This window comes from Narcine bancroftii (genome assembly GCF_036971445.1).
Source record: "Narcine bancroftii isolate sNarBan1 chromosome 12 unlocalized genomic scaffold, sNarBan1.hap1 SUPER_12_unloc_2, whole genome shotgun sequence".
NCBI classification, from domain to species: Eukaryota; Metazoa; Chordata; class Chondrichthyes; order Torpediniformes; family Narcinidae; genus Narcine; species Narcine bancroftii.
This window is the reverse complement of record NW_027211808.1, coordinates 4,945,407-4,963,330: the sequence shown is the minus strand read 5'-3', so window position 1 is coordinate 4,963,330 and position 17,924 is coordinate 4,945,407. Positions and strand designations below refer to the sequence as shown.

General features: G+C 43.7%; 1 protein-coding gene across 1 annotated transcript in view; it reads right to left on the bottom strand.

Annotated features, from left to right (window-relative positions):
* Positions 1–1,129: 1,129 nt before the first annotated feature.
* LOC138750169 (protein AF-10-like) overlaps positions 1,130–17,924 on the bottom strand; it is a 140,067-nt gene continuing 123,272 nt past the window's right edge. The window contains exon 7 of the mRNA XM_069912326.1: positions 1,130–1,325. Within this exon, the coding sequence (XP_069768427.1) occupies positions 1,218–1,325 (108 nt within the window). The 3' untranslated portion in view covers positions 1,130–1,217. The remainder of the gene's footprint in view (positions 1,326–17,924) is intronic.

Sequence of the window (17,924 nt, the reverse complement as noted above, 5' to 3'; positions counted from 1 at the left end):
GTTCCCAACCTTGGAGAATGGGCTCTCTTCTCCACGACGGCTCTCTTTTTCTTCATGCAGGTAAGGCCTTCTCTTCTGGCATCTTTTTTTCTTTATTTTCTCACTTGTTTTTTCTTCTTCCTTCTTGGGTGCCATTTTCTTTTTTCCTCTACAACTTTGTCTTGTATTTGTTATTTTTTGTATTTCTTGAACTTTGTATTTTCTTCACTTGAAGAAAAGCAGGTTTGACCATCCCTGATCTAGAGCATCTTGGTTTGCTGTAGAGCATTGGATTGGAGGTCAAACCACAGGACCATAAAAACAGCAGAGAGGATTACTAGGTCTCCTTCCCCTTCATTGATGTGGTCTACTATGATCATTGTCTAAAGAGGGTGCACAAAGTCTTTGAGGATCCCCCATCACCCCACACACAGCATCTTCCAGATGTTCCCATTGGGAAAGAGATACAAGAGTAACAGAGCCAGCACCACCAAGCTGAGAAAGAACTTCTTCCTACAGGCAGTGAGACTGCAGAACCACTCAGAAAATCCCTCAGAGACTCTATTATTTATTTAACAATATTTATTTTTATACATGTAGAAACGAACTGGATATGTATCATCTGCTTGTATGTGTGATATTTTTCTATGAATGTTTGAATGTTTTGCACTGAGGACCAGAGAAAGCTGTTTCAACAGGTTGTACTTGTACCATCAGATGATAATGAACTTGAACTAAAGCATAAAACTGCCAGAGCTCAAAAAGCTGTTCTCACTCGTTATGCAACTGTTTGATGCAGGAATCCACCCCATTTTACGTTAGGTTCAGTTTGACACAAAGCAGACTTCCTGGGTTCTAACTGTTCAATAATGAGCTGAAATCTTTTGTTTGGTTTTTAAACAGATTCATATTGAATGAACAGCTGTAACAACAGTGAAAAAGATGCATTTCTGTAGCACTTTGTCATCCAAAGATGCTTTTTCCGCCAATGTAGCAGTGGCCCACTTCAAGCAAGGTTCAATATCAGAAGTGCAGCAGTTCATTTACAAACTGCAACACTGCAATTCAAAACTAATACAAACTGCATATTATGCAACCTGCAGAATAAATATTTCTTTCACATTTCCTTTTAAAAGCTTTTGTGTGAGAGATAAATGGGTCTGTGGTTGGGGGTAAAATCATCTCATCAGGTAATGGAAACTTTTCAAATTTTAGTTGCTGTAGATAAGTAATACTTCTTACAATAGAGCGACCAGGCAACCAATTGCAGGGATGTTTCTTGAGGAGACCGAGGGGTCAATTACAGTTACGATGGTGGCTCTTCTAGCAGTGTGTTGGACCCTCATCTGACAGATAGTAGGGTGGGGGGGGGGGAGAAGGTGGAGTGAGGGGGGAGAGGAGGAGAGAGAGGGCAAAGGGGGAGAGATGGAGGGAGAGAGGGAGAGGGGGATGGGGAGAGGGAGGAGAGAAAATAGAAAATGGTCAGAGAGAGAGAAAGAGAGACACAGAGAGAGAAAGGAAAGTATTCATAAGTGGAGCTGAGGTTAACATTCAGGAAGTAATATCAATCTCATGCCATATTACTGAAGCAGTGTTGCTCTGGGAGTGCACTGTGGCAGATGTTCTTGCAAAATCTGTATGGGGTCTCAGTTAATGGGGTGTAAATTGGGCGGCACAGACTCGCAAGGGTGAATTGGCCTGTTACAATGCAGTATATCTAACTTTTTTTTATTTGAAACACTAATCCGTGCCAAATGGAGTATACAGGAATGCAGGGTTCAGGCTTGAAACATCGACCAAACATTGCTTTCCATGGATGCTGCATAACTTGCTGAGTTCCTCATTTCCTCCAGCACTCGTGTGTATTGCAACAAAAATTTCTCAAAATTAAAAAAATTTTTGGAATTAAAACATTTTCAATTGATACAGCAACTGAATTTCTTTGTTCATACAGAGATCAATGTCTCTTTCATCTGTAGGTTGTAGATGCTTAGAGATGAGAATGCTAGTTCCTTGGAGGAAGAAAATCAACCCTGATCTTAATGGATGACAGGGAATTGAGAGGCCGAGGTTGCACTCAAACTTTTATTTCATTTTTGAAGCTTTCACTGCCTCAGGGCAGCACAGTTTGATAGTGGTTAGCACAATGCCATTACAGTGCCAGCGACCCACTTTCAAATTTAATGCTGTCATTGAATGTTCTGCGTGGGTTTCTCCGCGTGCTCCGGTTTCCTCCCACCCTTCAAAATGTATGGGGTCGTAGGTTAATTGGGGTAGATGGGTGGCATGAACTTGTAGACCAAAAGGGCCTCTATGTCTAAATTAATCAAAAATTTTAAACAATCTGATACAAATGATCAGTTTTATTTTTGTTCAGCTTGTGTATCATTGCCAAAACTATTTATCTCTTACATGTTCGATTTTCAAGTTGCCTAGATAAGGATGCCTTTAATGTGGTCCCTGTTTATCATGAGTATTTAAAGTACCCTTATAAGCACCACCTACGGCTCCTAGAACGCTTCCACCAGCGTTGTCTCCGCTCCATCCTCAACATCCATTGGAGCGCTCACACCCCTAACGTCGAGGTACTCGAGATGGCAGAGGTCGACAGCATCGAGTCCACGCTGCTGAAGATCCAGCTGCGCTGGATGGGTCACGTCTCCAGAATGGAAGACCATCGCCTTCCCAAGATCGTATTATATGGCGAGCTCTCCACTGGCCACCGTGACAGAGGTGCACCAAAGAAAAGGTACAAGGACTGCCTAAAGAAATCTCTTGGTGCCTGCCACATTGACCACCGCCAGTGGGCTGATAACGCCTCAAACCGTGCATCTTGGCGCCTCACAGTTTGGCGGGCAGCAGCCTCCTTTGAAGAAGACCGCAGAGCCCACCTCACTGACAAAAGGCAAAGGAGGAAAAACCCAACACCCAACCCCAACCAACCAATTTTCCCTTGCAACCGCTGCAATCGTGTCTGCCTGTCCCGCATCGGACTGGTCAGCCACAAACGAGCCTGCAGCTGACGTGGACTTTTTACCCCCTCCATAAATCTTCGTCCGCGAAGCCAAGCCAAAGACATGATGTGTCATATGATGTGGAGCAACAAAAACAAAAAAGCAAAACTCAACCAGATGAAAGCTTTTAAGTACAAAATAATCACATAACATAGGGCCCACTGTTCGAAAAATGCAGCTTGCCAGACATTACTCTAGTCTTGGGATACAATCTCTGAATCAATGGACGATGCTACATCAAAAGACCAATGCAACACCGTCAATGTTCCAGATCAGTAACAAAGCACAAAAACCATCACAGTACATCAGGCTGAAACATCACTGTTACTCCTCCCCAGACGCTACCTGACATGCCGAATATTTTATTTTTCTCAAGTAATTCAGTATTTAGGATGTTACTGGCCTGTACAGGGTAGTGAGGTTCACCTGTGTTGAAATACACAAAGGGAACAATCACTGACCTTGTTGCACTACTATTACAATCACATTATTTCTCAAGTTTGCATTTGATCCAGAGAGCACATGAAAATTAAATTAGGATTTCTCCCATCAACACACTTGTGATAGGCACTATCAGTAATCACCAAGACTAGGCTGAGGGAACAATAGGCTTTAATGTACTGAAGGACCTTGCTGGCACAGATCCAGATAAAGGGACGGAGGGAAGTGGCTCAACCTTTATGGCCCAGGATTATGGGGGAGGTGTCTTAGAGCCAGCTCCACATATACAGTAGTCAATAATATCTATATTCAATGAAGGAAACATCAACATATTCACCCCTCATTTTAAAACAGAACCTCTCTCAGTCTTTGAACAACAAAAAAAATGCCAAGACTAAAGATACAGCTGCACCAATGACCTCCTCTGATTACAAGACCTGCGGGGAGCAGAGGTGGGGGTGGTCTGCAGTTCTGCCACCCAGGTGCCTAGAGGCGGAGTCACCATCTGACTTCGTGGAGAGGGTTCTGTCTATGTCGAGGTGATGTCAGAAACGGTATGGGGGGGGCTGTCAGTGCCTCAATAGGAGTTGACACTGTTGGAGTGAGGTCCATGGGGGTTGGTATCCCAGGCGAGTCTGCCCCTAACAGTGAGTCCTATTGTGGTATGAAACACAGGGTGGTCAGGGGTGTATAGGGTGATTCCGGGCTCTCAGGAATGCACCAGATCCCAGAGAGGTATCATGTCCTCTTGGCCATTGGGATACCTCACAAAACCTTACTGAGGGTTGGCACCTCTTCTACCAATGGGTAAGCCTTATGGCCCCTCACATGTCTCTGGAGCAGGACTGGGCCTGGCATCACCAACCACGGAGCATGAGAACCCATTCGCCGACTTCCTGGGGAAGGCAAACATGCAATCATGCAAGATGGTGTTTGCAGCAGTGCACAGGAGCGATCGGATGGTATGTAATGCCTCTGGCAAGATGTTTTGCCAGCAAGACATTGTCAGGTCTCTGAACTTCAGGGCCAGGAGCCGTTTTCCATCTCCACCTGGCCATTACCTTTGGGGTTACAGTTGGTGGTCCTACTGGTGGCTATGCCTCTGGTGAGAAAGTACTGCTATAGCTCCTCACTCATGATTGAGGAAACCTGATCACTGTGGATGTAATTGAGTGAAGACACGATTAGTAATCATTGTGGCCAAGGACATATCTGGACAGGGGATGGCAAAGGGGAACCAGGAGTATTCATCAATGATGTTCAGGAAATAAATGTTCCTGTTAGACGAGGGAAGGGAACCCTTGAAAATGTCAATCAAATGGGCGTGGCGTGAATGAGGTGTGCCTTGTCAGGTCTGTAGAACTGTGGCTTGTATTCAGCACAGACCTGACAGAGTCTGGTCATGGACCTGACATCCTCAATGGAGTACAGGAGGTTCCAATTCTTGATGAAGTGGCTCATAACTTTGGGATGGCAGTGGGCATTGGAGACGGTTGAAGTGCAGGGCATCAGGCAGATCATTGAATTTACCTGGCCAGTACAAGATATCATAGTTGTAGATGGAGAGCACGATACTCCACCTGAGGATATTTTCATTTTTAATTTTACCCTGCTGCTTCATGTTGAACATGTAGGCGACAGCACGCTGGTCCATCAGAAGGGTAAACTGTTTACCAGCCAGGTAGTGGCACTAGAGAAGCACCTTTTGTCTCAGGGCTGTGAAGGGTATGTGAAAAAAATACTACTGGCCTGCCTGCCTAGTTGAGTGTGGTGGCCAGTGCAAAGTCAGAGGCATCACTCTCCATATGCAATGGAATGGATTCATCCACAGCATGCATTGTGGCTTTTGCGATGTCTCCTTAGATTTGATAGAATGCAGTCTGGGCTTCCACTGATAATGGGAAAGTTGTGGACCTAATGAGGGGATGGGCCTTATCTGCATAGTTGGGCACCATTGTGCATAATAGGAGAACAGCCCTAAGTACCTCTTCAGTACCTTCATCTTCAGTCCCATCCATTTTGTTCCTGATTCCTGTCTTTAAAAAGACTCTTAGAGAACATATTATTGGCAATGAATCCCAGGCCTGCTTCACCCAGGAAACAACAGTGGATAGGCCTGGTTTCTTGAGATTTCCCCCTGCTGTTTTCTACACTTGGTTTGAGGTCATGCAGGAAATCCCATCTTGTCTAACATTGTTCTTAAATGGCTTATTAAGCACGACATCAAGGGTTTGCAGTACACTGTCAAGCCACCAGGAATAACAACTTGATGTGTCTTAAATCACCATGGTGTTTGGGACTGGGAGCTCCATCATGGGTCACATGTGGTAGGGGACTGGGGAAATGACACCATGCGCTACGACGCATCCAAGGAGAGTGAGCCGTTTGGTATTAAAGACACACTTGTCTTTATTGTATGTGAGGTTAAGGGACTTTGCCGTCTGCAGAAAATTAGCAAGGTTAGCGTCATGGTCCTGCTCATCATGGCCACAGATGGTGACATTATCGAGGTAGGGGAAGGTTACTGCCAAGTTATGCTCCTCCACCATCCTATTCATCACTCTCTGGAATTAAGAGACACTGTTGGTGGCACCAAAGGGGACCGAAGGAAGTGAAAAAGTTTGCCATCAGCCTCGAAGCCTGTATAGATACAGTCACTTGGACGGAGGGGCAGCTAGTGATAGGCCAAAGAGGACAATAGTCGAGAATACCCAGTATTGAGCAAAAATTGACCTTGTCGCTATCCGGGGAAGGGAGTATGCATCCAATTGGGTGAAGCAGTTAATAGTTTGAGTATAGTCAATTACCATCTGGAGCTTGCTCACATCCCTGACCACCATAACCTGGACTCTTCAGGGACTGGAACTAGGGGTGAAGATCCCCTCTGACAGGAGTTGCTGAATATGGCCCAGATAAATGCCATGTCCTCAGCACTGTAGCACCTATAACACTCTGGGACCTGCTTTGTGAATAGTGATGAAGGGTGGTGAGACTGCAGGCCGGAGCTGGGGACTGGGGTTGGGGGCAGGGATCCACAAGTTGTGGGTTGTTTACTGAGAGGGTTGATTGAGGGTTCCGAACGCCATCATCACACTCCTAAATTGACTCTGGAAGTTGAGCTCCAGGAGAATCAGCGCACAGAGCTGGGGCATGACCAGTAAGGAAAAGTTATCATATCGTTTTCCCCCACCATTAAAGACGGCACACAGTATCCACTAATATCATTCTGATGGTCTTTAGCTGCCAACAAGATGGAGCTGCTCATTGGCCAGACTGGAAGTGAGAGTCTGCGGACCACATCAGGGTGGATGAGGCTCACTGCAATGCCACTATCAAAGAGTCAGTTTATTTTATGTCTATTCACCTCGATCAGCATCATGGAGTGGGCAATCAGATGAGGGTTGGCCTGGTTCAGTGCAATTGATGCAAGGACCGGATCAGTGTCTTCATCATCAGCAGAGAGGCCCAATGCATAAGATTGTGGCCTCCATGTTGACCACACAGTCATGGCTGCCGAGATTGAGGAAAAAGGCAGTAGTGACGTCAGCGAAGCAGGCTGCAACTGCGCAGTCTATGCAGAGGACGAGGGCAGCAGCGCAGATAAAATGGTGTTGCTTTCACTGGAAATGTAAGCAGGGCTTGCTCATTATTTGTACACACCGCACTGCTTCATGGGGAGGTCCTGGCCTTACATACCCGCAGATAATATCCAATCTTTCTGTAGCCTGAGCAGCTAATACCCCTTGCAGGGCAGAGTCATCATGGGTGTTTTGTCTGCCCTCAGAAGTAGAACTTCTGGAGTTAAATCTCCACCACCTTCGAGGTCAGGTCGGCCGTCCCCCAAGATGGCAGCATTTTTGATTTTGTCCGTGATGGATTCTACGAGGCGCTGGGCCAAGTCAAGTCTCCTTATCGTTAGTATGGCTTGCTTTAGTGGAAACTGGTCTTCCTCGAGCAGGCGCTGCCTGATATAGACAGACCTCAACCCCAACTCAGGCATCCTGGACCAGGTTATCGATGCACTGGGGCACCAGAACAGGAGCTGTGAAACTACCCCTACAGTTTCTACCCAGCACAAGTAGGGCACAAATTAATTCTTCTACCGACTCACCAGGCCGCTATTTCGGGGAAGCCAGGAGGAAACACGAGTACACATTGTTGATGGCTTGTAGAGTCATCGCCTCTTCATAAGTAGTGCTGTTCCTGATGGCTTGGAAAGCCCTCTGGCTGATTCTTGCTTGCAGAACTTTGAGCTTCTTTTCATTAGACGACCTGTTTAGCAGTGGACTCGAGGAAGTTGCTAAAGCAGTTGATTCACTGCTCATACTGTTCATATGTTCCTGGAGATTGGGAGTCTACTTCTAACTGATCAGGGCGCAGCATCTTCTTCATTACCAGAGAGATAATTTCTGTACATTAAATAGAAGTCCACTACCAGTAACCAAAAAGACAAGGCTGAGGGAACAATAGCTTTTAATGCAATGAAGAACCTTGCTGGCATAGATCCAGGTATAGAAATGGAAGGAAGGGAGAGGTGGCTTGACCTTTATGGCCCAAGACCACGGGGGAGGAGTCATTGGGAATGAGTCATCAGTTGCCAGGCAAGCTCCATATATACAGTAGTCAATCATAACTACCGCAAATATTCACGTGTAATGCGTTTCATGTATGTTATCCTCCCCTTTTTTGAGGGGGAAAATAGAGAAAAATTTTACCCCCTGTATATAATATGACCCTGTAGCGGTGCACAATGCGGTATTGTGAACTACCACTGTCAGTTCCTAGACTTATCCGACACATCGCGGATTAGCAATGCTGGGTGCCAAAGTGGATCAGATGAAGCCCCTGCATAAAGGTATAGGGTGCTATTGGCTCATAGCTCTAACCTGCTGGTCCTCAGGACCAGCAGCTGTTCAATTCTTTCTTCTTTGGCTTGGCTTAGCGGACGAAGATTTATGGAGGGTATGTCCACGTCTGCTGCAGGCTCGTTGGTGACTGACAAGTCCAAAGCAGGACAGGCAGACACGGTTGCAGCGGTTGCAAGGGAAAATTGGTTGGTTGGGGTTGGGTGTTGGGTTTTTCCTCCTTTGTCTTTTGTCAGTGAGGTGGGCTCTGCGGTCTTCTTCAAAGGAGGTTGCTGTCCGCCGAACTGTGAGGTGCCAAAATGCACAGTTTGAGGCGATATCAGACCACTAGCGGTGGTCAATGTGGCAGGCACCAAGAGATTTCTTTAAGCAGTCCTTTTACCTCTTCTTTGGTGCATCTCTGTCTTGGTGGCCAGTGGAGAGCTCGCCATATAACACGATCTTGGGAAGGTGATGGTCCTCCATTCTGGAGACGTGACCCACCCAGCGCAGTTGGGTCATCAGCAGCATGGATTCGATGCTTGCGGACTCTGCCAGCTCAAGTACTTCGATGTTGGCGATTAAGTCATTCCAATGAATGTTGAGGATGGAGCGGAGACAGCGCTGATGGAAACGTTCTAGGAGCCGTAGATGATGCTGGCAGAGGACCCATGATTCGGAGCCGCACAGGAGCGTGGGTATGACAACGTCTCTGTACACGTTGATCTTTGTGTGTTTCTTCAGGTGGTTGTTTTGCCAGACTCTTTTGTGTAGTCTTCCAAAGGTGCTATTTGCCTTGGCGAGTCTGTTGTCTATCTCTTTCTCGATCCTTGTAGGCGAGGTAGGTAAACTGGTTGACCGTTTTGAGTTCAGTGTGCCCGATGGAGATGTGGGGGGGCTGGTAGTCATGGTGGGGAGCTGGCTGATGGAGGACCTCAGTTTTCTTCAGACTGATTTCCAGGCCAAACATTTTGGCAGTTTCCGCAAAACAGGATGTCATGCGCTAGAGAGCTGGCTCTGAATGGGCAACTAAAGCAGCAACGTCTGCAAAGAGTAGTTCACAGACAAGTTGCTCTTGTGTCTTGGTGTGAGCTTGCAGGTGCCTCAGATTGCAGAGACTGCCATCTGGGCAGTACCAGATGTAAACAGCATCTTCATTATTGAGGTCTTTCATGGCTTGTTTCAGCATCATGCTGAAGAAGATAGTAAAGAGGGTTGGTGTGAGGACGCAGCCTTGTTTCACGTCGTTGTCAATGGAGAAGGGTTCGGAGAGCTCATTGTTGGTTTTCGTGCAGTTGGAACTTGGGGAGGCATCCGAGGCGCTCTAATATTTGCCAAAGCCCTTTCCTGCTCACAGTGTCAAAGACTTTGGTAAGGACAACAAAGCTGATGTAGAGTTCTTTGTTTTGTTCTCTGCACTTTTCTTGGAGCTGTCTAAGGGCAAAGACCATGTCAGTAGTTCCCCTGTTTGCGCGAAAGCCACACTGTGATTCTCGGAGGCCATTTTTGGTAACACTAGGTATTAGTCTATTAAGGAGAGTCCTAGCGAAGATTTTGCCTGCAGTGGAGAGCAGCGTGATTCCCCTGTAGTTTGAGCAGTCTGATTTCTCGCCTTTGTTTTTGTACAGGGTGATGATGATGGCTGTTCAATAATGAGCTCATTAATAGGCAGGAAATAAAAGGTTTGTGTGTTCTGCAATAAACTAGTCTTGAGTTGACTACCTTTGTGTGTGTTTGCCTTTATTTGGTAGCATCTACTGTAGTAGCTGCTACAAATTGGTAATCCTGAAGTTAAGATTCAACGAATTTGACTCATTATGGAAAAGGAAATTTCAACATCAGCAACTTCATTAACTGCCGCTGCCATGGCAGTTAATGCAGTTGGGCTTCATTTGTCTCCTTTCTGGACACATCAGCCTCAAATTTGGTTTCTTCGAACTGAAACGCAATTTTATCTTTGGGGTATAACAGCAGAAGACACAAGATTTTGGCAAGTCGTGAGTGCATTGGATGCGGCCACTGCATCATGAGTAAGCATATTTATTGCTCATCCTCCGGCAGAAGACCAAGTTCTGCCAGTTTCTTCTTGACACATTGGAACTTATTAGGCATGAGCGTGGCATGCGTCTTTTGAACATGGAAGGCTTAGGTGACAAGAATCCATCAGACCTGATGAATGAGATGCTGCCATTGTCAGATGATCATTCCCATTATCTTCTTTTCAAAACCTTATTTCTGTCAATTCTTCCAGCTCACGTTGCCATATCCATTGGTAACATGGATTTCCACCGTCCCCATGACATGGCTCGAGAGGCTGATGGGCTCTTGTGTAGGAGTACGATAAAGAGCCTTCCCGAATACATCCAGTTTTTGCAGCAGTAGCAACTCTTACACCCTACCAGCCTCCTGTATTTCAGTCCAATCCAAGAAAGAGGAAGGTGCTGATGTACATTGAGAGTGATGTTTTTACCATCGCCGCCGGGGAATAAATGCCCATTAGTGCATCCAGCCAAGTACCTACTACAAAAAGAAATCGGGAACGAGAGAGCCGGCTGCCAGTAGTGGCCTTGGGAGCTGACGTACATACAGGCCTATTGTATCTTCAGGACGATGCGGGTAAGCTGGTGCTGAACTTAATTTACTTCCATCAACCTAATTTGAAAGAACGCATAAAAAAACACCACTTGACCCTTCGAGCAGCAAATGGAACTACCATTCCAAGTTTAGGCACTAGACGAGTTGCAATTGGAATAGTTGGAACAGCATTCCATTGGAATTGTGTCCTCGGTTCTGTCGCTCAACCCATTTTGGGTGTAGATTTTTTATATTTACACTACATACTGGTAGTCGTAAAATGCAGAAAATTAGTTCTTGCCACCACCTTTCAGACATATCCACTGGCATGCATCAAGGGAAGTTTCACAGCTTGAAGAACATACGTTACACAAGGACGCATATACTGCTCTACTCAACAAATTTCCCCATATTCTCACCCCTAACTTCAATGCCTCAAGAACAGCCCATGGTGTGTCTCATTATATAGACACATCAGGCCCACTGATCCATGCCAGGGCTCATCATTTGGCTCATGATAAATTGCAGCAATCAAAGGCAGAATTTAAAGCAATGGAAGAATTGGGTATCATCAGACGCTCAAACAGCCCTTGGGCCTCACCTTTTCCTATGGTACCCAAGAAGACAGATGGATGGAGACCCAGCAGTGACTACTGTAGATTTAATGATGTCACTACACCTGACAGATACCCAATTCCACACATACAGGATTTCACCGCCCATCTGCATCATAGCCGCATATTTTCAAAGATTGATTTGGTCAAGGGATATCATCAGATACCGATTCATGAGAATGACATTCCATGACAGCAATTATTATGCTGTTTGGTCTTTTTGAATTCCTCAGAATGCCATTTGGCTTAAAGAATGCTATGCAAACTTTACAGCGGCTTATGGACCCTCTAAGCAGAGATTTAGACTTTGTGTATATTTACATGAATGACATCTTTGTAGCAAGTCAAAATGAGCAAGATCACCACCTTTTCCAATGGCTCAAAGACTTTAACCTTGACAAGTGTCAATTTGGCAAGTCAACCATAGAATCCTTAGGGTATAAAATTACAGCAGATGGTATATCTCCATTATCAGGCAAAGTAGACGACATCTGTATATTCTCCAGACCTGTCACCGTTAAAGGGCTACAGAAGTTTTTGGGAATGATAAATTTTTATCACAGATTTATTCCCGGGATTGCTGACATCCTGTGACCCTTGTTTAACATCATCTCTGCTCCAATCATAAACATTACCTGGACCACAGAGGAAGGGGTCGTATTTATGACCACCAAAGAGGCATTAGCCAAAGAGCAATGCTTGCATCCAAATCCTGAAGCTGCTTTGACAATTAGCACAGATGTCTCGAGAGCAGCTGTGGGTACAGTTCTGGATCAATACTTCAATGGCCATTATCAGCCCCTCGCCTTCGTTAGACATCATCTAAGACAAGTGGAAATGAAGTGCAGTGCCTTTAATCAAGAACTATTAGCATTTTATCTGGCTATAAGGCACTTTCGTTATATCTTGGAAAGTGGACATTTCACCATATTCACAGACCATAAACTGCTCATTTTTGCCTTTAGCAAAGTCACAGATCCTTGGTCGGCAAGACAACTTCGACATTTGTCCTACATTTCGGACACAAGTCATATTTCGGGAAAGGCCCATTTGGTTGCAGATCTGCTCTCTAGATCATATTCAAGGTGGAGTCAACATTGGTGAACTGGTTGTGACACAATGCACGGATCTGGATATACAGGCATACAGTACAGCTATTACTGGACTCGACATTCAACAGGTAGCAGAAGTCCTTTGAAATATATCGTTGGGCTATCCTCGACCATTGGCCCATTATCTTGAAGATAGCATCTTTTTGATGACATTCACAATCTATCACACCCATCCATCAGGACTTCAGTCAAAATAATGTCAAACAAGTACATGTGGCATGGGCTGAATAAAGACATCGCGCACCAATGTATATTTCCTGCCAATTTGAGAAAATTCAACACCACACCAAGCCAATAGTATTCAAATCAAAGCCATGCTCCGACCTTAATCACAAAATCGTAAAAACAAATTATCTTGTCGTCTAAGTCACTGGGAAGCTTCTGTGATATCTTGGTTCTCTGTCATGTGGCCAGGGAGTGCCTCTTCATAAACCTCTGACGCCAACCATTTGACACCTTGAATGTGACATTTACTCCATATTTGCAATCTTTCTTCAGTTTCCTAGCTTAAAGCTGGATATAGAAACAGGTGACAATGTAACCATCCTTTCTCTGCCTTTTTACCCAGTCAACCAGTGCCTTCTCCAGATCTGGATGCAGAGCCTGCTTTCCCCTACAAGCACATTTGATCATGGACAACTGGGCTATCTCTGATTTCTGCTTCCTCCAAAGCCTGACATTACTCTAATCAACGCCGAATTCTCTGGAAGCTGCACAGTTATTATTGCTTTCTGTGTACTTGATCACTTTCAGCTTAAATGATGGATCATAAGCACTGAGTTTCCTCTTCGTTCCAGGAGAAAACATGGATAGAAATTAGAGCAACAACAAAATATGTGTATCTAAAATAACTATTATTTTCCCATTTAACGTCCATTTATATAAACGAGTAATTTTTTTTTAAATCTTAGTTTCATGTGACAATGTACCACCTATGTAAACAAAATCACGTGGTAAATCAGTTAATATAGGTGGCTGGTGATAATCTTACTTATTGTTTAAACCTGGCAGAAAAATTTAAAAATGTTACTCCTGTGTATAATGCGACTCCTCTTACTTTAAGCTTGAATTTCAGTACAAAATTTTTTGCATTATACTCAAATATTTACGGTATATTCAATGGAGGAAACATATCACCACAATTTGCTAAGTGGAATGAGGCATAACACCTGCCAAAATCAAACCTGAAAAAACAATGCTGAGACATTTATCCTTGATGGTGGTGCTATACAGTGGCCTTAGCACATTGTGCTTTGACCCCAAAATTCATTCTATTGAAGACATTGAGTAAATTTCAGGCCAAATTGTTTTCTGTTGATGCAGACTTAGCGTTATTGATCAAGGATGAGAACGTCATTAAGATGCCTTTGTTAATATTTACTGAATGCATGGGGTTTCTTATAAAGAATTAAAGGATCATCAAATGTATAATAGTCAAATACACAAAAGTCCTGAGAAACTCAGAAGGTTTTCTCAACTCAGAAAATACCTTGTCAAAGGTTACACACTGCGGGACTTGCTGAGTTTCTCCAGCATTTTTGTGCATGAAGTTCTATTAAGAACCTTGAGTGTATTTAATGTTTTGAATAAACCAAAATGAACGCCACCTTCATTTCACACAGGAGGATTTTCAGCTTAATTGGGCTAACTCCTGTGGCTGGGAGTAGTTTCATGAGGAATGAAGAATGGATGGTGGTCTTGATGGAATTTAAAGCATTCCAAAAGGGATGGACAAGGACCTCTCATGTAGGCATCCAGGACTGGGTTTCAGGAAATGGGATGCCTTTTCTGACATAGATGAGGAATTTCTCTCTCAGAGAATCCTGTCAATGGAATTCCATGCTCAGAGGGTAATGGAAGCTGAATTATTGGAAGTGTTCAAGACTTTTGAACTGTGTTGGAGTTTAAAGATTTTGTAAAGATGGAGCCGAGACCAGAATTTGACCAGTCTCCACCACAGTGAATAGCAAAACAGGCTCAAGGAGTTGAACGAAGCTTCTTGTCCCTATAACTTATACAATAACTATATCAGCAGGGCTGAGATGCACTGAGCTACTTAAAGTAGGATGAGAAAGGTCACCAAAAGTCAAAGTCCTCAGATATTAGGGCTATTAAGAATGATGAAGAAGCTTAGGAAAGAAATTCCCATCTTCAAGGACCCATAGAGCCGAAGGAAATGCAAAATGGAGATGAAAACTACAGAGTTCAAAGAACTTTAAGTGGGGTGAGATTTTAGAGGTGAGTAGACCTGGAGGAGGTTACAAAAAAAAAATTGCCGCATTGGCAGAGTTGCAGTAATGGCAGCACCACTGCTGGTGTGGACCTGGGAGTGTGGAAACCCAGCACTGTTTTGAAAGTGTCAATCATCTGCTCCTAATGCCAATGGCACCATATAGGTTCAAATGGCTTGATGCAGCAGCCGATGGGGTTTGTAAGTAAACTCGGTCTGTACCCATGATGGGGGTACCTGTGCTCAGCGGCACCCACAAGGTAATTGGAGGATCAGAATCCAGGGGAGCAGTGGACTGGCTCAGGGCACCAGAAATAAGCAAAAAACCTCCCATTGAGAAGGAGAAGCATGGGAGAGAACTCTACAAGATGGTGACCATGGTGGTGGACCAGTAAGTGTCTTAGTGGTTGAGGGACTCACAGTTAGGGGACCCATACAGGCATCAGGATGTTGGACACTAGCTCATGGAAACCAGTAATTGGATCTGGGCAATAAGGGCTCTCAAAGGGTCCTGGGTGCTGAAGGCATCCTGATAGAGTTGGAGGTTTGGATCAGGACCTTGGGTTGCCGATGAATTGAACAGGAGTCTGTGTGGCTACAGAGGATGTGGAGGTGAATCCACAGACACTCAGTGACTCCAGCAGTACTAATTTTGACTCTAGGTCTGCCTTAGGACAGGCAAAAGTTAAAGTATACCAAGTATGTACATTTTTAAAGTATTATTACTTGTCGATAAAAGGAACTTTGGACTTTGCACAAGCTGGCTGGAGTGAGGCCTGGAAAAAGCTTACAGCAAGGATGAGAATATTGCAATTGAATCTGGCTAGATTAAATCCTTCCCAGCAACTTTAAAAAGAGATCCAACAGTTCAACACCACTCCACCTCCCAAGCCATGTATTCACGTAAAGGGATTCCTGCAGAAACAATATTGCTGAGTGCTCTAAAACAATTGCTCATCTTGCAAAAAAAGATGAAGGGAGAGGTGTTGAAAGCCCAACAACAGCAGTTCATTCCAAGAGCACAAAAAGACCCAAAAGATAGCGAGGAATCAGTTAATTTACAACATACACTTTCAAGGTTGGTACATCAGCAGAATAATTGGTGTAACAACAAACTACACATCAAATGGATAAATGGAAAATATAATGTAATAAAACACAACAGATACCACGGGCCAGAGATAGTCAGGTCGCTCAAGTAAGTTCCGCTCAAAGACCACCTTCCTTGTCCACAACTGATGCAATAATGCTCATCAGGAACAGGGAAATAACCAGATACCACATCAATCACAATTAACACGAACCTGTGGGATATAACAGATTTTGATGGTAGTTACCCCAAAATGAGCAATACTTTCAAATGGATGGGTCTAATCCAGGCACCATTATATAAAAAAATAAAGCAGAGGATAAAGTTAGCTAGCAGAAGATTACAATGGAAGAAAAGTACTCCTCAAATTAATAAATGGAATCAAAGAATGGATTATATTCATATAGCACTTGTCAAACTGGTACTGCATCACATTGTTCATTCAGTGAATGTCAAAATCAGGTGGAACAAAATAAAGAAAAAATGGAAAAAGTAGATTATTTTGTAATTTGGGGGATTCAAAGAAGGGATTTATTAATGAAGATTGATTCATTGGAAAATCAAAGCTGGAGAAATAATGTGAAAATAGTTGGTCTTCCAGAGATCCATTAAAAATTTTTAAGCTTTGGATCCTAGAGATACTGGGTAAAGAGATTTTTCCTGAAGGTTTGGAACTGGATCAGGCCCATAGAGCATTTCCAGGACATACACTGAAGGCAGTATTGATTCGTTGTTTGAAATATCAAGATAGAGAAATGATTCTATGAATGGCAGTACAGAAACCGCAGCAGAGTCAATCCCCAATGATGATTCAAAATTATAGAGTGGTTTATTTTAATGCAGATTTGAGTCAAGAGGTTATTAGAAGACGATAGGAATTTAATTCGGCTAAAGATGTCTTATGGCTAAAGGGCTGTAAGTTTGCTTTTCGTTATCTTGCAATTTTCAAGGTTTTTTATGGAAATTTTCAATATCAATTTTTTGAGAATGATTATTTGAGAATGAATTCCTAATTCATTGCCAGAACTGCGAAGAAATGGGCAGTCTTCACCATCTGAAATGGAAATGGGAACGGGAATGGGTATGGAAAGAATGGTAAGAATGGAAAGAATGGAAAGAAAGAAGGGCTGACACGAAGTCTTCATGACATTGAAGATCCAGAACAATCATTGGGCTTGTAATCATTGGGTTGAATATATTTACTATTTTTGATTGTTCTTAATTACATAATGAATGTGTATCTGGATGGGGTGGGTGGGGGGAAGGGGGGGTGGATGTCACTGAAAGTTTTGACTGTCATCTGCCACTAGTAGGCTTACCACACCCAGATTTTTAGGGTATTATTACCTTTGGGTGATTTTTATATTTTCTGTTTGTTTTTAAAAAAATTGTTTATTGAGAGGTGGTTTTTTTGTGTTCTTGAAGAATTATAAAGTGGAGTGTTATTTTATAGAGTGTAAATATATTAGTAGTTAGTAAAAATGTCTACTTTGAATTGTGCAACTTTTAATGTTTAGGGATTAAATAATGCAAATAAGCAAAAGAGGGTGTAATGTAAGATTCTAACCTGCTTTTTTAATTTGCAGCTCTGGGTTCTGTAAGGCTGAGAACCTGCTTGTTTTTATAATCAGCAGACATAAGCTAAATTCCACTGAGGGACCAGAGATGCTGTTATCAGAAGAAAGGACATCTGTGCCAAGAACATTTAATCTTCCTGCTTGTTTTGGTCACAGACTGTCAGAGGCCTAGCCTTGATGCATAATAAGCCATTGTATACAAAGTGATAAGCTGAAAATTAAGTTATTTGTTAGAAGCCTAACATGCTAGCTTGATCGCTTATCTTTCTTGCTGTGCTGGGAATAGGTGCTTGGGTAAGCAGTTTTTGGGTAATATAAGCCATGGTCCCGCTGCTGAAGTTAGAGACTCTCCGAGAGGTGGCAACATCTCTCAGCAAGAAGAAGAACTTCTAGAGTCCAGCCAATGTCCCGGTCGGGAGAGGTGGAGAAGCTACTGGCGCCCTGACAAC